We start from the raw sequence: 23,654 nt of genomic DNA, 5'->3' as shown, positions 1-23,654 counted from the left end.
GATAACTACAGTTTTCCCACATCTGCAGGAGTATACTATACTTGTTCCTGATCACATTCATAGTATAAAATCAAGTCTCAAGCTCTAAATAAGGTGGAACATAAAATAATGATTTGGGGGATGTAGTTCTGACTCTTTTCTTAGAGTTAGACCTCTGGCATAGAAGCATAATTCAAGAACAGATATGTCCAAGTTTTAAAGAGCCTGAAGCTATACATATGCTGTAAAAGAAAACAAGTTACTGTATTATTCTGATGATGTCATTCCCATGATTTTGGATAATTAAAGCCATGCTACATCACATTCATGTTATAAATGTAATGCATAATCTATTATATAACATTTGGGGATACAGCTGAAGATACTGTAGCAAACTGTTCTATGTCCCATGCTTTCATATTAGCTTAAATCTCTTCTTTAGTATTTATCAATTTTTATTAAAAACATTTTATTAAATTAAATGCAGAAAGCAAATGATGCATGAGCTGGGTTAACCTAATGACAGAGGGGAAAAAAACTACCTTCAGCTCTAAGACATTAACTAAAAGAGATTTAGTAATTAAATCTCCAGAGAGAGGAATTTCAATTTCTTTGTTCCAGTGATACATTATTGATCATATAAGATATAGCTGATCATTTATCTTGCATATTCATAAAGACAATGGAAAACTATAGTATTTTACTTGACTGCTTCCATTGTAGTAATTATCCCCAGAAGGTATCAGTCTTTCAGTCTGTTTTATAGACAGTCCAGCTAATATTGCCAAATTGTTGCACTCTGTAGTATTTTCCACTTTGTTCTCCAATCTTTTATCAGACATGATTTTGTTGATTTAAAACTTTAGCATCTTGCATGTAGGGGAAGTGTTTCAGCTGAGAATACAGTGCTCTCTTAGATGTCACGTGATACCAACAGCAGGATTAAAAGCTCTATTCTGGAAGCAATATTGCTCCTTTGTGAGTTGGGAGGCAAGACCCACGGCATTGAGAAGCGCAGAACCCTGGCAGGTTGGATGCTTCCAGACAATTTAAAAACAAACAAATCATAGTATCCATTTATTGCATTTATATTCTGTCATAATAAAATGGCATTTTTATAATTATATAAACAATTCTAGCAATTTTTGTTATACATACAGTGTGGAAATCAATACCGCTTTTCCAATTATTATTAATTCAGGGTTTCCATCTTTCCGTAAGTTCAGTGCTTTCGTATTTCCATCATTAGATTTCTCAAGTGTGATATAGAAATTATGAGCACCAGAAGAAGCATAAGTAAATTTAAAAAGAAAGAAAATAATCAGATAGTATTATGTAATGGATAAGTTCTGAATTAAGACCGGGGAGGCCTAAAACCACACTTGGCCATTAGATGCTCTCCAAGTGACTTTTGGTCAGATGCTATTTCTCAGCCCAGTCTATCTCATGGGGTCATTGTATGGATAAAATTGGCCATAGAATATTATATTCTGCCTGGAGCTCCTAGGGGAAATGTAGAATACTTTCACTTAATATATATGTTTGAAAAGCTATGATTTTAAAAAAACCCACATTCAGCAAGAAATTTCATGCTCCACAGAACTGTCTCAGTGCAATCTATCATTCTTTGCTTGTTTGAAGAGTCCATTTAGAAAAGTTAATTATCTAAGACCCAGTTTTTGCTGAAAGCAAAGTGGTTTGCGTTTGTACTGCTTTTAAGCAAATATGTCAGGATATGCAGCTTAATGGGGGAGAAGGAATGAGTTTAAATGATTGAAATGGTACTACCAGAAAGCAAATTTGGTATATTGACATATTAATAGAGAAGACAACAATGAAAAAGGGCATTATTTACTTGCAGCAAATAAGTTTATTTCCTGGCAGTCTTATTTTCAAATATCAATTTTAATTCTTAATGAATATGAATATCAGTAAATTGCACAGAGTTTTAAAGCTGTGAACCATCCTCTCTCCTCCTTTTTAACACATTGGAAATGAGTATAGTTGAATTCGGCTGATTTAAGGCTAGGGAGGTCTGCTCGTTCTTCACTCTTATCCTGAAAATTACAATTAGCCTGCTGCAGATCACACACACATAGAATAAAATAATATCAATAACCTCTAGTCAATATTGTATAAATATCACTGTACTCAAATAATATAATGTACGACTTATGTTTTATAAATACAGTAAAACAAATTATAGTGGGGGGAAGGGATTCTGTGTTAAGAATATTTGTCCCGAGCATTTGAATCGATCTGACCTTCCCCCAAGCAAAAATTATACTACTGAAATCATGTTACTGATTGAGGGTATCTAATTTCAGTAGTGTAACTAACTTGCTGATTCCTTCCAAATCACAAATCAATCAGATCTCTCAGTTACATCCCAGCCTATCTTCTGTTTTTTGCAGACTTTAAGAAAAGCATACCTAGATTAATGCTTAAAAGTTAAGCCAAATATTTCACCGTGAAGTCTGTGTTCATACATTCAGCTGATCCAGCAGTGTACATCTGGCATCTCCCTGCTTTTGAAATTTCACTTACGGTCTCGGAGGCAATTTCGTTATATCTGGAATGCTGAACAATTCCTGGCAATCGCCAAGGTTTTCTCAGCCTCTCCATCATAGTAACTGGAAAGACATTAGTTGGCATAAAAGGTAACAGGCAAGTTGCATTCTACATCTTGCAGGATTTGGTGGAGTAGTAGTTCTTTGGATTTGAAGCTTGAAGCATATTCTAGATTCTCACAAGTATAATTGGTATCCACATGAAGGCCCTCATCTTTTATATATCTCTCAGTGTTTCTTTCAGAGGATAGAGAAACAAATACATGTTTGTGTTTTCATTTCCACATCAGAGATAGATTTCCATTTCTGCATAGCTAAAATGAAAGTCTAGCTCAGATCGATTTTATCTTGCTCTGAGCCCATTTAGGTGGAATGTTTCCTTTGATACTCCTAAGGAATAGCTATGTTTTTATGAGAACATAAAGGCGTCTGAGGCCATCGCAGTTTTGTTCATGACTAAACACTAAACCTGGCAACAGTGTCATATTCTAGTATGATCCCGAGAAGTAAAGCAAAACGTTGCTTCTTGGAATAGAAGCATTTCCATCTGATTCTAAACACCTGACCTCAGAACATTTTACTGTATTTCCAACTCTGAGATATAAACCACTTTCCTGCAACCTGGGAGAATTGCATTAGGACTGCATCTGGAGGCTGCTAAGGTAGGGAAGGCTGGTTTACAGAGAGAGCATAGGAAGAAAAGGAAAACAGGAGATCTTTTTGTAAACTGATGTTAATTGGAAAGGCTGAGATTTTCAAACAGTGAGTCAGGCAGTCCTTATCCTCAGTTACTGAGTCGAACTCAAGCCTGGCACGACAGTAGAGTTAAAAAAAACCCAAACTCCTCCTTTTACAATTCTGCAGTATGTTCATCAACAGAGAATCACCCAAAAGATACTTGCTAACTCATTTATTGATTGGGTGATTCGCACTGGGTTCCCCTTGTAAAAGCTAGCATTGACCAAAACCCAGCTGGCACTATTTAGGGTCCTGAAGAGTAGACATTTATCAGTAATGCAGATAGCGGTTACTTTTGCAGTAAAGACAGCATTTATGTCACCTCATAGTATGCATAGTACCATGAAGCAGCCCTGCTGTACTTCCTGTTTTGGATAAAAAACAACTAAAACGTGAAGTAGGAAAGCAGTATCCTGGTCAACTGTTGCTTGCCCAACAAGCAAATGTACAACTTCCGTAGGTAAAAGATACAGTAAGAACACACAAGTAATTTATAGTAATTTGACACATTATGAATAGTCCTAAATGAGGTGGATCAAGGCTAGTTTGCTGACTATAAGCTAGTAAACTCAGGTCAAGATCTCAGTTAGATATTGGGCACAAAGTTATGTTTCCAGAATGCAGTATTTATTTGGGTGGTCCCATCGGCCTCTGTTCCTAACCACAATGATGCCAAAATGCCAAAATGTGCATTGTGACATCATGATTGCAATCTCTGCTCTCTAATACCTGCACGACAATATCACACACAAGTACATGAAGAACAGGTTTTGCATCAAAATGTTTGACACACACACCCCGCCCCCTGACACCTACAACTGGTTCTGGTTTAGTTCTACAGTTGCTCTACTTTGGGTCAAACTGGGTGTGAAGGCAGTAACCGTGTTTATTTATTTTTTATTTATCATATTTTTATCACCGCCCATCTCCCTCATACAGGGGACTCTGGGCGGTTCACAATAAATGTTTGCCTAATCACATAGCTAGCTCAGCCTCTTTAAACAAGAGATGAGAGGACTTAAAGAACATTTGTATCTAATGTTAATGTGAAAAAAAGAGCATGGAAGAGAGAGGATCTTTCTCCTGTTAAAGCCTGCTGTCTGTTTCCAGGTATTTTCCTTCTAGTCTGGCTGGGGAGAAGATCCTGATTTGATTTTCTGAATTATAGCATGCCCAGATGTAACACCTGCCAATGGACTAAAATACTTATTTTGAAACCCAAGCTGTGCATCTATCAGGCCAATTGTTGTACAAGCTTTTTTTTCCCCAATGATCTCTAAATTAATTTTAGAGAAGTGATGTCAGAGCCTCTGCTCCTATGTGTTGCTTATTGACAAGAAGAATGTTTCAGTTTTACTGTGCAAGAGCTAGAAATTAATCCTTTACTGTAAACCATCTTATGCTTTTTTGCTGTCAGTCTTAATGAAGAAAACTGAGAGCTATTCTTCATTTTATGTAACTTCCTGGTTGCTGATCAAAATAAAATTGATTGTGTGCTACACTGCCAAGTGTCTTATTGTCAGCTTTTTGGTTTATGGTGGTAAAAAGAAAAGGGAAGATGGTGTCAAAAACTCTGTTCATGCCAAGAAGCTGATTAATAGATGCTAAGAGCTGTTCTATAATGCAAGAAAATATCGATATGACTGCCCACCAATTGTTCTGAGAATGAACACACATTTCCCTTCACTGATTGAATATCTATAGGAATCATGATTTAATTTATTTGTAGACTAAAATTTTCCTGAAAGTGGAAGAGAAATGGAATTAGAAAACAGAAATGGCTCGTTTGATGGGGGAAAGAAAGAAAGAAAGAAAGAAAGGGGGAGGGGAGGGGGAGGGGGAGGGGGAGGGAAGGGAAGGGATCAGGTGGGTGAGAAATAGTCAAAAGTCAGCAAGGTAATAAAAATTATTAGGTGTATTTGCTGATCCTGGGCTTTTCATCGCCTGCACCTCCCTATGATACAAACATGCCCTGGCCACACCTTTTTTATGCCATGTCCCCAAGGCATTGCCTTCATCTCATCCCCAGTCCAGGAGTGACCCAGCATCCAATGGCAGCCACAAGGTACACAGAATCTGTTACACTCTGCCACCCTTTATGCCAGAGGCGGTGAGGTGACCAGTAGTGGGTGAGACTAGAGACCAGAGGATCCTGCATTCCCATTACCTCCCAAAGAGAGAAAGGAAGGGAAGAGAAATCCCAATGAAAGTGCTGCCTGTGAGTCTGCTCCCTTCATAATTCCAATAAAGTTTTTACAGACTCCATTTGGCTCAAATTTCAACAGAATAAGGTATAAGAAGGGGGCAAAAGAAAGAGCCTAGAAATGATAGAGTCCTGCAGCCGGACCCACCCAATTCTTTCTGCAGTATTGTGCTTTGACAAATGTTTTTCTGGCTGGTGGACAATACTGGGAAGAGGGAGGCAGGCAAAATCAGAGGAATCAACCAATTGCTTTGCTTATCACTTACTGCATGCACAGAATCAGGGCAGAATCATTTGGCAATGAGTCAGAACAGATTCGGTATAGGCAGCCTAGGGATCAACAAAGTGGGCAGCAAATTTCACGCAGTATGGTTTTTTGCCAGTTTCAAGGATGAGTGGAAAGCAGTAACTCAGCAATGGGAAGAGGGCCATAGTCAAGGCACATGCAGATGATAATAAAATGTATTGCCTTAAATTTTAAAGCAGGTTTTCATATAACCTCTTTCTCAAAATAAAGCATATAGAAAGTCATCATTTAAAAAAAAAAGAACTGATCTGAGGAATTAGGAACAAGAATGTATCTACAGTAGTTCAAAAATTTATTCTCATAATCATTTTTTAAAACTCCAGCCTTCCCCAATCTTGAGTTCTCCAGATGTGTTGGGACTAGAATCTCAAATTTCCCTGGGAATTTTTTAGGATTTATTTTAGGATAGGAATACTTTGGGATGGCACCGAGGTGGAAAAGGATCAGCCTATTTGAAACTGGACGTTTTAAGTTTTTCTTTTTTTTAATAATACAGTTAGTTTTCTGATGCCCTATACTGAGTCAGACAAAACATCTAGACTGGGGTGGAAAATGTGCTTTCAGCATTGGGTGGGACTCTATCATTTCTAGGCTCTTTTGCCATATTACTGTGGCTGCTGGGAGTGTGTGATTCAGGAACATGTCGGAGATTTTCTGATCCTCAGTGCTAACTAGTCTACATTTTAATTTCCAGTGTACAGTTCATCTAGGACTAAACTGCCTGTTTAGACTTTTTTTTTTTTTAAAGAAATGACCTATGTTTGATTTTACTGTAAGTGGGAGCAGGCACAGTTCTCTGGGAATGGTCTAAGCGGACCTCAAAGGCACAGCTGCGTTATCTATTCTCTCTCTCTGGTTGGCATGGCTGGGCAAATAGGTACAAGTTCTCCTTGTACCACCCAGTGAGGGAAAAAAGTGAGTACAGCATTGCTGGAGAAGGTAACTCCAAAATAAATAGAAGGGGTAGCAAACTTTTGTTGCCCCAACTTTCCAGAGCAGTGTTTCTTAACCTTGGCACAAAAAAGCATTTTGTGATAAATGCTTTTAATGATCTTTTTTATTGAAACTTGTTGAAAGAGAGTACATCTTTGAGAGAAACAAAAGTAAATAAGCATTGCAGTAATAATGGCCACAACAACTGATCTTCAGAACTGTAGGGATATTCTGCTTAGCTACTGCCCCTCGATTTAACGCAGACACATTATGGTTTATATTTGGAAGGATTTACCAGACTTAATTTGTTACGGCATCAGCCTGCCTTACATGGACTGATTATGTGATGTTTAGGGTTTGGAGGTGATAACGAATTCCGTACACTTCTATTGCAATTACTACACAGCCTGGGAATACAGTATATTGTGTTCCATGTTAATAACAGGCTTTTGCGTTAACTCGAGGACGTCAGAGAGCGGGGCAAAGTATGGCAATAAGAGGGGCGCCCGGCTTACTAAGAAGCCGGAGGGAGGAGGAGGCTAGCATCTCCCAACAGCTGCTGTCCCTGAACTGCGTAACCGAGAAGACAAGCGAGGAGGTCGCCCGACAGCGGGTGACTTTGAAATGCAGCGAGCGTCCCCTCCGGGTCCAGCCTCCCCTCCTCGACCCGTCTCGCCCGAAGCAGGAATAATACGAGACTGAATCCGAGCCATCCCCCTTTCCTAGCAGAGCGCTCGCTTTTCACGAACGGAACAAAACCAGCCCTGGTCAAGGGGAGGCAATCGGAAGGAGGCGGAAGAAGCGCCCGTTCGAGGGAGCGGGCAGGGGCTCCCAAGGGAGGGCGCCCCGGCTCCGCAAAGGTTAACCTTCCTCCCGACCGCCCCGCCCCCGGCGCCGGAGGAGCCCGTCCCCGCCCCAGCCGCTGATTTAGCTCGTGGCGCTGCCTTGGCCGGCGGCTTCGGGCTGTGTGAGGTTCGGGTTGGGGACAGATCGCCGGAGAGCAGCGGGCAGATGCCAGGCATCTGAGCGCGGTGAGTGAGTGGCTGGTGCCCTCTGGGTCTGCCTGCCGCCCAGACAAAACGGGCTGGGTGGGGACAGCGTCCCGGCACAGTGACATGCCTGCGCCGATTTTCCCAACTGTGCCTTTGCTAGCGCGGCGGGTGTGATTTGGGGTGTGCGTTTCACGACTTACTCTGACTTTCCTGTTCGAGCCTCTCATTCTGCAGAGAGGCGAAGCCGTTCCCTTGCTGAACTGACGCTCGAATTACCCGTTGGCGGCGTTCGCACGACCGTCGTACTTGCGGTATATGGTCTTGATTCCACCCAGGTTTGCTTCTATCTTAGCCTACTCTAAATTGGAAGGCAAAGGCAAGAGGAATGGCAGGGCCTCCATCCTCAAGGTCCCTGAGCTCCGGGTCAGAGGGGATCAAGGTGACCCAAAACAGGGATTGGGAGCAGGTGCAGTTTTTTTTAATATATGTATATATGATCTTGATTAAAACTTTTAAAAAAGAAAGCTAAAAACTAATACAAACTAATATAAAGTAAGGGAGAAAAATAGAAAAACAAAAAGTGCAAGAAAAGAAAAACTAAATAAAAATAGAAAAGAAAGAAAAAAGATACAAAGAAGTGGCTTCCAATATTCTTTGCAGCAGCTGTACGTGGGAGCAGGCACAGTTCTCTGGGAATGGTCTAAGCGGGCCTCAAAGGCACAGCTGCGTTATCTATTCTCTCTCTCTGGTTGGCATGGCTGGGCAAATAGGTACAAGTTCTCCTTGTACCACCCAGCGAGGGAAAAAAGTGAGTACAGCATTGCTGGAGAAGGTAACTCCAAAATAAATAGAAGGGGTAGCAAACTTTTGTTGCCCCAACTTTCCAGAGCAGTGTTTCTTAACCTTGGCAATTTTAAGATAGGTGGACTTCAGCTCCCAGAATTTCCCAGCCAGCATGACTGGCTAAGGAATTCTGGCAGCTGAAGTCCACCTATCTTAAAAATTGCTAAGGTTGAGAAACACTGTTCCAGAGAAAAAGAAGCCAGGAGTAGCCAGTACTACTTACTGTAGGTTTCTTTTTCCTTCTCCTACTGGTTGTGTTTTCAGAACATGTTTGCTAAAGGTTTGCTCAGAACTCTAGTTTTTGGGCATCTGTGTTGGCTGGATTCACAAAGGACATCAGTCTAAAGTACTGGCTTTGGCATTGTGTGTGTGTCATGCCCTCTCTGCATCACTCAACAGAGATTGCAGGTAGAGGTGAGGTGGATCCACTTTTCATGGCCAGCTCTTTAGATTGCTTTGCCCAGGTGGAAGATGGAATGAGGTGGCTGGCTCAGTTTCTCTCAGGGAATATTTTGGATCCAATTCATGCTTGCACCCAGGGGAGATGAACAGTTTTGGTCTTCCCAGCTCCTCCCTCAGTTCTTAGACCCAGCACAATGAAGAGGAGGAACAGTATCTGTGGGACTCTTTAGGGCAGTGTGTCTCAACCTTGGCCACTTCAAGCTGTGTGGACTTCAACTCCCAGAATTCCCCAGCCAATATGACTGGCTGGGGAATTCTGGGAGTTGAAGTCCACACAGCTTGAAATGGCCAAGGTTGAGAAACACTGCTCTAGGGTCTAGCCAACTTTGGCTGATCCTGCAAAGCTGAGCAGGGTTGGATGCAATTAATACTTGGATGGGACACCAGGAAATCCCAGGGCTGTAAGCTAGGCTGGAAAGTGCGGGGAAAAAAACCCAACAACCTAGCAGAAGGTAACGGCAAATAAATGTGTTGTACTCATTCCAACAAAACTACATTGACATGTTCATGAAATCACCAGGATCTGAGCTCAGCTGGAAGGAGTCTATCTTACATCGTTGGAGTGTGTTTTCACTTTGAGCTGCTGGTCATCTGTGTTTCCTTTACTCTAAAATAAAAGTGGAAACCTCAAGTATGATCTTTTAAAAAAATGTACTTGCTAATCATAGTCTGTAATTTTCAAGTAAGGGTCAGTCACCAGAATTCTGATGCCAGTATCATATTGGTTATCTGTCTGGAGCTGTGACTGACTCAGATTCTGCCTCACAAAGGCCAGTGTTTGGCTTGTGCCTCCTGCCTGAGCATCAGTCACTTGCAGGAAGGCTTAATCCTAACTCACGTTCTGTGCCCCATTGAATTGCTAGTTTGCTTATTTTCTGAAATGTGCATGAATCAAATAAAACGATGGTGGAGTAAACTCTTCGCTTTTCATTTGCTCAACGGTTTGGTGAATAATCTTGAAGTGTTTCTTTTTCTTCTCTTTGTCTGCTGTTAATAATTTTTTTAAAACTGCTTTTTTATAATCTGGCTTTGCTGCTTTTTTGGAGTGTCTATATATTTTTGGTTTTGTCCCAATTTCCTTTGGTACCTTGGCCATACGCAATGCTGGGCACTCCTGAAGTTTCATGTGTAAGCACTAGTGCTGAAAAAAGATGACAAAGTCTGATTATTAGGGGGGGAAAACAGTATTTGAAATAACGCTTCCAGTCCTGGCAGGGAACATGGTATAACCATGAGATGGGTACTGCCTTATGTTAAAAGTGAGATAGGAGTTTGCAACAGTTATTGGATAGCCAGAAAGCTGGTTTATTTAAATCAGGACTCAGCCATAATCTTGTGAGGTTTATACAGTCTGCAAGCAAGCTGGAGCTTTTTGTGTATTGTCAGAACATAGATAAGACCTATAGGGTGGACCTCCCTTGTCACAAATGGAAGGCCGTCGGTTTAAGAATGAGTTTTCATAGGATGAGTGTTTCAGTCAGTTATGAAAAAGAGGTAAGCAATTGTATTCATTAACATCTGTATTCATTTGGGATTAAAACACAAGTGCATGATTTTTTAAAAGGGTGCTAACCAATTCAGTATAATATGTTCTATTTATTGTTTATTGGAAGGTCACAGTTAATCGAAGGCATAGCTTATAAGTCAGCGCCACTGAGTCTTGTAGACAAATAGCTTTTAGAGGGCAAATTATTGACTAATTGATGCATGAAATAGTTGCACCTCGGAGATAAAATGCTTCCGAAGTGGGTAGCAACAGTATGTTTCTGGTTGTTAAGTAGTATAGCTGGGACTTCAGCATAGATACACCCAAGTGTTTAATGCTAACATTTGAATATGTTCCCTGAGTTGTGCCTAATGCACATGCAAGTATTTGCTGGAGTCTGTGTTTCAAAAAGGTAGTAGAACAGTAATGGTTTGTTTGCTGTTTCATCTTAGCAGTCCCCCTAAGGGCTCTCTTAGATGCAACCTAACTACGACAGCCCTAGATGGAGCTGAATATGAATTTGGGAAATATTTCCATATTCACATTTTACTTAAACTCTGACTATGTACTTTTAAACATGAAATTAGCTCCCCCCTCCCCCTCCCAATTCCCTTACCCCACTTGTGTGCTGGAACGTGGTGCTCGATGAAAATATTGAAAGTTCTTGAAAGGGTGTATATTCTAATCTTCTTGATATATATATATATATATATATATATATATATAGTAATTGCATTAAGATGGATTTTGGAATGGTTAAGAAAGGAAAATAGCACACAAAATTGTCTTCTTGCCAATAGCTTGCTGTCCTGTAGCCTATACTGTTGACCTGGGATAAAAATGCTTGGAGAATAAACTACTGTGCTGGGGAAGAATGAGAATCTATCAGCATACCGTCTACCTTCCCTTAAGTTCTCAGAGTCGAGAGATACAGGTGTTACATTGTGCCATGTTCCCATATATGAAGTTTTATATGACTTCTACCTCTCTCCTTGGAGAAGGGGGAAATTTCTCAATTTTTATACAGATCCTTATGTGTCCCTTCTGTTGCTTAATGGATTCGCTATTTTTCAGTGTAATTAGGGCATGTGTATTTTGACCCTGAGACGCATCAGAGGATCCAGGGTATAGCAAATGGTGTTCCCACAAGCACCAGCCATTTAAATCACACTGTTCAGAAGGAAGTGATAGACTAAGTGAATAACATAAGCTTGTTTCACTTAAGAGAGTGGCACTTTAAATAAGATGCCCCTCTAATTCTTATTGTGTAGTAACACTTTACATAGCAACATGTTACTTTTGCAATGTTAGAAGATAAGACTTCTAAAATATGGACTCTTTTTACTGGCAGCTACAATCAGATAATCAGATTGGCATGGATGTAAAAATGGTGCACTGGAAGTAAATTACACTGTAGAAAAGGATTTGGGTATGCTATAGCCGAATGATCGGACTGTTATTTTGCTCCAGTGATTAGATTTTTAAAGTTCCCAATTGTGACTTTGTTTTCTGGGGGGAAAAAACCCAGCCTACGCTGAACTAGAATATTGTATACAAGTAAACAAACAAAGAATGTCCTGTCTTTCCATTCTGTGCCAGATATTATATTCCCAAGTGCCTAGGGAGGTAAAATGAACAATATTCTGATTGTGCTACCTTTCTCATTCTGTACATTTAATACAAAGCATGAAATGAGAAAAACATACTGTTTATGGCTTGCTGGCTATTGATAGCAACTTAGGCATTTTTAACTTTGCTTTGTATGAGTTTTGGAAGTACACCGGAAACTGTAACAAAAATATACCCTGTAGTAGGAAGCAAATCCTAGATTTGCTTAGTTTGGACTCTTATTTTATTTTCAGTCCACTGTAATCAAGACATTTTAAGAACCTTGAGGGTGCCTCTTTATAGCTTTCTAAAATCAAAATTTGCTTAGATCTTCTCCTGCTCAAGAATATAAACAGTGTACTTTGACGTTGTTGATTCAGCTTTGAATACTGTCCTGTATATATATAACCAGATTGTTGCAATGTAGATATAGTAAAATGCAATTTGTCCTGTTTTATTTTTTTTTAAGTGAGTCAAGATTTCTACCCAGTGAAACACTGTATCAGAGAAGCCAATGTTTTTTGTGTATATGAAATCCCAAATTCAATTCATGAGATTTCCAATTAATAGTTTTTAAGGAAGCACAGTTGGAAATAAATATATCTGGTAGCTAGTCTTCAAAGGTTCAGACACAGTATGTGGACCAGTGGTCTGATTTAAGCCCTCATTTCATCTTCTTTTCAATATACTGTATGAAGAAAAGTGGGACTATTTTTTTCTAATCTGTATATCTGTTGGCTATGCAAAAAGCCAAAAGAAATAAAAAGAACATCTGTGAATAAGACTATGAATCGGTCAGGTATGCTAGTGTGAATTGGAGCCAAATTAATTGGATATACAGATAGTCCTTGTTTAGTGACTGCCTCATTTAGCAACTATTTGCAGTTACAACAGAGATGAAAAAGTAAATTTACAACCAATTCTTACATTTATGATCTTCGCAGGCCTGTAAAGCAAAAGAAAGCTAGAGTAAGATATAAGCATAGTCACAGTTTCACTTAGTGACCACCACTTAATGACTGAGTTGCTGGTCCCAATTGTGATAGCTAAACAAGGACTACCTGTATGTTCCTTCCAAAGATAATGAGGGTTGTCTGAATATTATAGGAAGATGTACTTTAGGACCATTGTAAGTTATCTCAGTTGCTGTGTATATGGAGTCACTTATTTTTTGGGGTGGGGGGAACTAAGTATTAAATGCTACTTCTGAAGTTGGAATTTCCTTCCTGGATCCTGCCACCTGTCCTTTTTTGAGTGCAGGAAAGACATACGTGTTTTACTAAAACAGTTAGAAAAATTAAAAATGAAGCATATTTGGAAATGTCAAGAAATAATTGAATTTTCCATATTGATTTGTATGTACTAGCCACATGGATCTGACAGCGATGAAAAGAGACGGAATATTCCTCTTTGGTAAGCAGCATCTGTAGAAAAATGAACTATTATGCAAAAGGCTTTGTAATATCCTAAAAGATGAGATTATTTCCACATTATAGACTGAATTGCCAAGTCTTCCTTTAGAGCCCTACTCTGGGAATCTCTAAATGAAAGCTTAGCCATGACCTTTTTAGTTTAGACTCCATGTATAGACTTCCTAAACCATAATTTCAGAAGATCTTAAATTATGAGAGACTCTACAGCCTAAATTTGTGGTAACTAGAGATGTACTGGGTGTCTGTCCTTAACAAGTTGCTGAACGTTTAAAGTGATAACTTTAACTGGAAGAATATACTGTAGTGTAAAGTGGCCTATAATATCATATAGGATTGCACAACGTTTTTTTAATGTGGCTTCTCTCTATATTTGTTTTTCATAGTTAGCTCATCACTGAAAGAAAATGCTGCCAACTGTTTATTGTTTTGTTGTGGATTTTTTTTTGGCTAAGATTCTTCTTTGTAGCTCAGTTAAACAATCATTGGGAGCTGGAATTCCAACACTTTTGAAAGTCAGGTTTAAATATATCTTCCTTAGACTAGATATAGGGACGCGGTGGCGCTGTGGGTTAAACCGCTGAGCTGCCGATCGGAAGATCGGCAGTTCGAAACCGTGCGGCAGGGTGAGCTCCCATTGCTAGTCCCAGCTCCTGCTCACCTAGCAGTTCGAAAACATGCAAATGTGAGTAGATGAATAGGTACCGCTTCGGCGGGCAGGTAACAGCGTTCCGTGTCGTCATGCTGGGCACATGACCCGGAAGTGTCTACGGACAACGCCGGCTCTAAGGCTTAGAAACGGAGATGAGCACCGCCCCCTAGAGTTGGACACGACTGGACTTTACGTCAAGGGAAACCTTTACTTTTACCTTTACCTAGACTAGATATACAACAATAGATATTTAGCATCTATAACAGTGTGGTATAAATTGAGTTGGGATTGGCATATCAGTCAAGGACCCATCAGATATTGACAACTACTTGTTCTTTGACCACATTTTTCAGTGAACTGATGATGCTTGAAGAATTCTTCTGTTCCTTGATTAAGCCTTTTAAACATCTATTTGTAAAGAAAGTTGTACCATTCCATTCCTACCTTTTCTTCCTTCAAATAGAAGTTTTAATATGCCCAACTCAAACTCAAGGATGATAGTACTACTATATTAACTACATTTTTTTTTAAAAAAAATCCTTAATTGTTTCTCAGATAAGTTGATTGAGGCCAGAATTATATACATACTCCTTAGGGGTTATGAAACATAATTCAGTGTTGGTTTAACTTCAAGTTGATATGTATAGATTGGACTGTAATATGTTCCATAAGTATCTTAAAAGAGGTAGTTCTCTACAGTACTTACCTTGAAGTAAGTCCAACTGAACTCACGTGTACTATTAATGTTTTGTTGTAGTGGCTGACTTATACTAACAAAGTACATTTAAAAAAAAAAGAATGTGATGATACTGATTCAATATTTTGATTATCAATTTACCTAACTGTAATTTTAATCAGCCAAACATTTGACTACTTTGCACAAGTTTTAGCATTTAAGATACTTCTAGGCCGATTGTCAGACAACATATTACCCAGAGTCACTTATATTAAATCAGTACAATCAGTCTAAATGTAACTATTGAGAGCAATAAAGCTTAAACCATTAATTTCAGTAAAAAAGCAGTATTGCCAAAAGGTAAAATGCTTTTTAGAACGTAATGTAAAATACACACAAGACTGGGATGGTAGCATTATTTTATGGACAATGTTGCTTCTGACAGAACCAGATCTTGAAAGCCAGATTCTTCATGTAATACTAAAATGTAGCTTATTGTTATCTATTGATTAAACATTTGTATGCCAACTCCACAAGGAATTTTGGCAATGTATATACATTCACAAAAGAGTAAACTATAAAATATTCATTAAAACATACCACTAACTATAACAAAATAATATTCCACGTAGTGTCCATGCCCAGCAACTTAAGAATCAAATGCTCTTTGCAACATTTCTGCTTTAATTGTCTTTGTAAAAGGAAAATAAGTTGCTTCATAGGGAAAGAGCACGTAACAGGAACATTGTTTTATAGCTCCTCTTCTCCAGATCTCCCATGGGGAGGGGTGGGTCAACATTCCTAATTAGGAAGTGTAGCCTGTATAGGCAGACTCTACTTGAAGAGGGCAGTCTTAAAGGTGCCCAAGTGCCAAATCATGTTGGACTTTATTTCTAAGTAAAAACCAGTCCTTTGAATTGTGCTTAGAAGCCTACTGGCTTTATTGTTATTCTTCTGTGTTGTTACTTCATGAACCACCCAGAGTCACTAGGAGTCAGGAGGGGTACTAAACAAACAAACAAACACATGCAGTGTCTACAATACCAGAGTTTATGATTATGGCAACTCTCATTTGCCAGAATGCGGGCTGCTACATTCTGTATCAATTGTGGCTTCTAAGTACTGTAATCTCTGAAGGCAGCCAACAGAGAGCATATTACAGTAGTTCAGTCATAGATAACTGTCATCACAACCTCCTCCTTAAGGTAGGGCCACAACAGGTGCAGTAGCAGAAACTGGACAAAGGCCCTGCCTAGTCTAGGATAAATCCCAAATTTTACCTAGGGTGCTGCTTGGAAGCCTTACCACTGACTCAACAAACTTTCTTCAAAAGAAAACATTTGAGCCTGAGCAGTAATCGTTCAAACTGGCTGGATCCCATGAAGGCCTCTTTCAAGGCCTCTGGTATAACCCTTTTTCTCTGCGAAGTGGCTGACTCCCTCCCTGATCCAGCCATTCACCTCCCCCCAGCCTCTTGTAGAAGCCAAGTTGAGCATGGATTTAGCCCACAGGTGACAGAGGTCATTCTACAGATCAGCCTATCCATTTCCTCAGAATCAGCAAACCCCACGGAATCCTAGGTAATCTCAGAAGACCACTTACCTCCTTAGATATTGTGCAGTGTCTAGATCTGAGCAAACTGAGAAATGTTATCAGCCAAACAGGTCAGGTGTACGTTGCCCAAACATCTCATAGCTATCCTCAGGTAAATCTTCTTGTACCGCCCCACTGAAAAGGATTGGGTAACCTACAGCTACACAGGTGCACTTTGCTGACAGAATAAGAGCAGAGAAGTAAAACCACTTTTCCACCCTTATTCCCCCAGTGTACCCCTGGCACAAGCTGTTACCCATGTCCTGGTCTATCTCGTCGTCTTCTGCTGGCATTCCAGGCATTTCAGAGGCTTCTTGGGAGTAATCTGGAAAAGCTGGACAAGGTGCTTGGATGAACCGTCTGCCAAATTACTGGGGAGCTCCCTGAACACCCTTTAGAATCCATCCTTGGGTGGGGCATGGGAATCATTCCAATCGAGTTAGTGGCAGTGGTAAACCTAATTTGGATCAGGGAGTGATATGACTATAGCATCAGACAACTGCAGTGTCTTCCAATTTAGCAATTGTTAGGATATGAAGACCAGATCTAGTGTATGACTGCCTGCATGGGTCAGCCCTGATATTATTTGGGACAAGCCCATATTTACCAAGGTGATTGTGAACTCCTGAACCTTCCCAGAACCTTCTCCTAGGGCATGTAGGGTGAAATCCACCAGCACCCTGGGATATTCCAACACCAACCCTTACAATCTGCTCCAGAAGCTCAGGAAGAGATCCTGCCATATAGCAAGATGGGCAGTACATGAATAGGATCTCTACCTTGTTCCTACAGCCCGATACAGACAGACATAGCCTGTCACATCAGCAGTATGGTCACACCAAGGTTTCTTGGAGGATCATCACAACCTCCCTCCTCTACCTCCACCTCCTCATCCTCTTAGGATGGAGCAAAATAATCAATGGATTCACAAAAGGCATAATGTGGTTTGTTTACAGGTGACTTAGTGTGATGTCTGAATGCAGCTATTATAGTTTGAAAATTATAGTTTATGGCTTAATACAGGCAGTGAACTTAGGTAATTGTGATTTATTGAAAAAACAATTGTTAATGAAGTCATGGCTTAGCATGATGTGCAACCCAGGCACAATTTATTAACGCACCAGAAATGATGAAATCCTAAATGCTAAATGCTTTGTATCTGGCAATTCATTTTTTTTCCATTTGTTGTTTTGCATATGAACCAATTTCTTATTTCAAACGCCTACCATACATTAATAGATAAATTTACATTCTTATAAACATTAAGAAATATTACAATAAAATATAGAGGATCCAGAAATGCTTTATATCTTCAGTACAAATCAGAAACATACACCTCTTGCCAATTCTACTACATGAAAGCTTTTCTTTTCCTTTTGCTCTTCAGATATTCTTAAGTAAGGTTGTATGTTACTCTGTCCAAAAAGTAGGCCATTATTTTTGCAAACCCGCACTTGGTGACGGGAATCTGGTAGCAAGCCTTTTCACTGCAAATCAAGTTGCACTGGATATTATTACACAATGTGCAAAGTTAATGATTCATGTTTATGTGTATAAAGCAACCAGATTAATTTAACAAGGATATAATCAAAGCCTAATCACAGTGTTTGCCTTTACACTTCACATTTACAATGTTGTTTCTCAATATTCTTCTCTCCTGTAGCCTCAAGTTGCTGCTTTTTTTAGAGTTAACCTTTTGATGGTAGGTACAATTATATCATCCTAACTTTTCCCAATGTGGCAACTTCCATAAGTATTAGATTAAACTCCGAGATTTCCCACCATGCTTATAAATAGGGACAATGTCCAGTTGGAAAAGCTAATCCATGCTCTTTTGAAAGTTTGTTGAAAATGTGTATTTGCTCATCTTCACAGTTGCTTCTGTGCTTCCCACTTCATGATTTCAAGGCTTGAGCATGCTCCTTAGTGATCATGTCTGAAAATGTTCATTGAGTTAACTATGAGTGATACTGCACGAAGAACTTGTTCAGAATGGCAATAACCATTTTTATCCCTATTAGTCTACATAGACTGGCACAAAACATACTGCAACTGTGATGGTCACTCATAAAGCTAGTTTCATTTGAAAGTCTTTAAACAAGTGCTTCCTGGATTCTCATGGCCATTGCTAGTCTAGACAGGTTTGGAAGTGTCTTATCTTTCTCTAAGTGTTGGTTATTTATGAGGAGTGGCTTGCCAGATAGACTGGGTGATCTTTCCTTGTGCCATTGTGAATCTTTGACGGTATCTGAAAAAGTAAGGGAGAGAATTGTCTGTCACAAGCCGTGAGTCAAGTGCAGTGATTTTTAACCAATTTACAGCTTTATGCAGTGGATGCCTCAGACCTTTTGAATATCTGCACTTGAGAATTTAAAGGAGAAGGGGGAAAACCCCACATTCTTCAGCAGAAATTCTGTTACGCATTTTGTTAGGCTACTGCATGAGCAAGGCAAGTACACTGTGTGTTTATATGGAACAAGCAGCATGTTCTTATTCTTTGGGGATAACAATGTAAGCTAACTGTTTTTGTCATGGGAAGGATCTCGTGAATGATTACTTTCAGAATTATGTGGAGGACTGAAAATAAAATGGGACAAGTGCTCATAATCTCCAGTGTAATAATAGGTTAAGTTTTTAAAATTTATTTTTGGTTCCTTTGGGTTAGGGTCAGTCTTGCTTTCTGGTGACTGCCTGGACAAGTCCCTGCGGTTTTCTTGGCAAGATTTTGGAAGTGGTTTGCCATTGCCTCCTTCCTAGGGCTGAGAGAGAGTGACTGGCCCAAGATCACCCATCCAGCTTTGTGCCTTAGACAAGACTAGAGCTAACGTCTTCCAGTTTATAGCCTGGTGCCTTAACCGCTACACCAAACCGGCTCTTTGGTTAAGTTTTAGTTGATGTTAATAGCCACACACCACATACTCTTCCTCAGAAATTACAGCACTTACCAATATAGCTGTTCAGTAACTAATCTATTACCCTAACCGCCTAACTCCCTTGAAGTAGAGAGAGAGAAAAAATTCACATTTGCCAAATTGGTAATGAACCCAGGATTGCGTGGCTTGATTCAAGAGGCAACCACATAGAAGAATAATGCTGCTGGCTCAAATGCAGCCATCACCCATAATTTCTAATACCCAAATATGAAGTGGTGCTGGACAAGGATGGACTGAGTGCTGGTCTACTTGGGTAATAGAAAAAGGGCTGCAATTTACAATTAATGATGGCCAGTGGCAGAGAGCTATATAAATTCCATAATCAAATACCCTCTGTTTTATCAGATTTCTACACTTGTAAGAAGAATATAATAGGGCATATGATGAGCTGAAACCCCTCTGTTCATTGACATGAAATTGTGGCTTCAGTGCCAAAAGGAAAGCTAATTCATGTAGAATTAGTTGCTGAGATTACATTTTCACAATTTATAATTCTCGGTCCTCTCTAGATTTGGTGCCTTTTTTTTTTCATTTTACTTTGGTAGGACTTTGTAACAGAGGTTGCTCAGTCTGGGGAGGAGTGCTTTGTCACTTAATGATTCCATATTCTATTGTTTAAGTAATCGGCTGCAATGATACACTTAGTTTTAATCTTCAGAGTCTGAGATTTGCTAACAGGGAAACTGAGTCTTCCTGTGCTTGCCAATGTATTGTTGACAGGACAAGTAGCGGACAGGACCGGACTGGACGGAAGGAGTAACACTTTTTGTGCCACTATAGCAACCAAGGAGGAAAATGGAGAGTTCTATGGTTTATGGGTGTGGTTTGATGTTATAATCAAGAGACCTTCTTTGCACTAACTGTAGCAGATTTGCTACTGTTTCCCAAAGCTGTAGTACATCTTACTCAAGGTGTTGCCTTCAGACTCGGCAGTGTGGTGCTATTGTTTTTATAAATGCATGTTGTTTCATGTTATTTGAACCTAAGACTCATGGTATTTCGTATCACTCAACTTTCTTTATGGGTGTAAGTTTCTGAAGCAAAATATCTGTTTCTGATCATAATATTGTCATTATAAGCTGAGGAGAGTAGAAAAGGACTATTTTACTCTGATTAGCATACAATAGGTACATTTTAAATTACCATTCCCAGGGATGTCCATATGTTTTTGTAATGAAGAACTGAAACCTAGGATAAAGCTAATTATTCCCTGAGCTAACTGTATAGATTTTTTTTAAACAAAGGTGCACAATGAACATGATCCCTTACAATTTGCTTTTGAAGTTTTTAGAAGATTCCATCCATCAACGTTTTTTTTAACCATCTTTTAAAGTACATTTTGTATTTACAAATATTTCCTGTAATATTCTGCAAGTGCTTTCCCTTGGAAAACAAATACGAACAGGAGCATTTAGTTCTGGCAGTATTCCCAGTCCCTCTCCACTATTTTATCAATGGCTGTGATATGAAGGACCATGGATGTACTTTAGCTGGTCTAAAAAAATTGCTTTTTGTATTTTCAACTGAATATCAAGAGTCATGTTGCTGACCGCTTCTATGTTTCTTCAGTGATTGGGCAAAGTGATTGGCCTTTGAATAACAAGAAATGTTTCCTATCACACTTCATCTTCTAAAAATTTGTGGAGGCACTAATCATTTCCATTCAAGTATTCTGTTTTGATTTCCTACCATTCTGGATGTCTTTCTCCCACAAAATTTGAGCTATGAATAAAGAAGAGTTGTTTTATCAGACCAAAAGTTTGTATCTCTTTTGTCTTTCTCCTGCTGTCTATATTAAACTGAAAATTCAGCTTTGCTTCCTAAGTTTGTAATAGCCATCTTTAAGTTATAGGATTTGATACCATGCAATAAGAAAGCCTGTGCTTTTCTCTGCTGCTGTTCTCTGATTTGAAGACTCTCCTCTACTGAGATTCTGGGAAACTAAGAGAACAAGGCTGCTGTCATGGTGGACATTTGGACAATTACTAGGACATACTCGGATGACTTTGATAGCATCCCTTTGTTCTAAGCCTGGTTCAGTAAAACACACTTAAAAAAATAGCCAGAATGGCCTGGTTCATAGAAGCACCAAGCCATGAACCATGAGCACACAATGACTGCAGTTGCAGGTTGCCCATAACTGAAACCAAGCCATTGTATTATAACTTGGCACAATATGTGAACCCAGTCATCTTTGTCTGTTTCATTTTAGGACCACAACTAATCTGTTTTCTGATCTGGGATCAGGGGATTGTAATCTCTGTGGGATAGATAGGAAGTTTTGTGATCACTGTGTTTAGAAGGTTTCTGTTAAGCACTGTGGGTGCTTAAATTCCTTGATGGTATATGCTAGTGACTTTATTGAATAAGGAATATTTATGTGTATTATTCTGCTTTCTGGAAGTTTATCGTAACTATTGTTTTAATAGTTGTGGCTTATACATTATGACTTAATTTGAAGTTTGGCACATTATGTTTAACATTTTATTATGTTCTGCATTTAAAGAGAGAGAGTTTCATATTTTAACCAGTGGAGTTCACAATCCTGTATTTATTTATTTAAAATGTTTTATTCCTATATGAAAAGTATAGAAAGTGGCTCAAAATATCCTAGTTCTGCAGCTAGCTTATGTTGCCTGTACATAAACAGGGTTAGGTTTTGTGCAACAAATCATAGTTGGAAATTTTGATTTAATGATATTAATGTGAAAATCATTTTTGAGTGAAAATGTACTTAGTCAAGGCAATTGTAAAAGCACAATGAAGCAAAACTTCACTCTAACTACTTTTTTTTTTATCTTTCCCCCCCTCTAGAATGCAATTCTCCAGTCCAGGATGAATGAATGCCACTATGACAAACGCATGGACTTCTTTTATAATAGGAGTAATGCTGACACAGCAGACGAGTGGTCAGGGACCACTCTTGTAATTGTTTTATGCTTTGGCACCTTTTTTTGTTTCTTTATTTTCCTTTCAAATTCCTTGGTTATAGCTGCTGTAGTAAAAAATAAGAAGTTTCACTACCCTTTTTATTATTTGCTAGCCAATCTCGCTGCTGCAGACTTTTTTGCAGGCATTGCTTATGTATTTTTGATGTTCAACACTGGCCCAGTGTCAAAAACATTAACTGTAAATAGGTGGTTTTTGCGCCAGGGACTTTTGGATACAAGTTTGACAGCTTCTCTGGCCAACTTACTGGTAATCGCTGTTGAGCGGCACATGTCTATTGTGAAGATGCGGGTTCACAGTAATCTCACAAAGAAGAGGGTCACCTTTTTCATTTTGTTGATCTGGGCCATAGCTATTTTCATGGGTGCAGTGCCCACATTAGGCTGGAACTGCCTCTGTGACATATCAACCTGCTCTTCTCTAGCTCCTATTTATAGTAGGAGTTATTTGATATTTTGGACAGTCTCCAATCTGGGAGTTTTCTTCATCATGGTTGTTGTGTACATAAGAATCTACATGTATGTCCAGAGAAAAACAAATGTTTTGTCTCCACATACTAGTGGATCCATCAGCCGCAGGAAAACGCCGATGAAGCTTATGAAGACAGTCATGGCAGTGTTAGGTAAGATATAGTCAGCTGTGCTCCTATCATTATTTAATTTTAAGAAGCGTTTTCTCTGCACCTGGATATCTATTTCTATTTGTTGTTCCATCCTTCAAGTAATTAGGACCCGGTCTCTGTTCTTCTGATGTATCACACAATCCTGGCCCCATTCTTCAGAAAAATATACTCAGCTGTTTTACATGTAGTTGATTTGTGATGTTGTGGGAGGGCTATGCAGCTGTTGAACCAACACTAAGACTTGAATTCCTCCTCTTTAGGCTGTCTGTGAATGACAAGTTTTAACGGACTGTTTTATTAGTGAAAAACATTCCAATTGCGGATAGAAAACCTATTTGCCTCAGAGTCACCTAAATTCCCAGGTTGGTGTTTTAGTGCAAAAATGGAAGTACAGCCATATTAACTACCTCCGCTCAAATGATTATTTTAGATGGTAGCTGTGGCATTCACTCTTTGCGAGGACCCTGATGCTTATGATAATAGCTTAAGTTGGTCATGTTTCTAGCCATCCCAGTAGTGAAGATGCTGCTTAAGGATCAGTGATAGCCATGCATTACTATTGGCATATAGGAATCAAGAGGCCAAATAAGCAAGGATTGTGCACACAATGTCTTGTTAAGATGCTGTATTGGAACTATTTTGCTAAAAGACAGAATCCACCAAAGAATAATAAGTGTC

General features: G+C 39.3%; 1 protein-coding gene across 1 annotated transcript in view; it reads left to right on the top strand.

Annotated features, from left to right (window-relative positions):
- The first annotated feature begins 7,651 nt into the window (after window positions 1-7,651).
- Window positions 7,652-23,654, top strand: part of LPAR3 (lysophosphatidic acid receptor 3) — a 28,314-nt gene continuing 12,311 nt past the window's right edge. The window contains exons 1-2 of the mRNA XM_063298199.1: window positions 7,652-7,761; window positions 22,220-22,976. Coding sequence (XP_063154269.1) covers window positions 22,241-22,976 — 736 coding nt within the window. The 5' untranslated portion in view covers window positions 7,652-7,761; window positions 22,220-22,240. The remainder of the gene's footprint in view (window positions 7,762-22,219; window positions 22,977-23,654) is intronic.

The sequence above is a fragment of the Candoia aspera genome, chromosome 3 (genome assembly GCF_035149785.1).
Source record: "Candoia aspera isolate rCanAsp1 chromosome 3, rCanAsp1.hap2, whole genome shotgun sequence".
NCBI classification, from domain to species: Eukaryota; Metazoa; Chordata; class Lepidosauria; order Squamata; family Boidae; genus Candoia; species Candoia aspera.
Note: the sequence above shows the minus strand (reverse complement) of the source record. Positions and strands in the feature narration are given on the sequence as shown.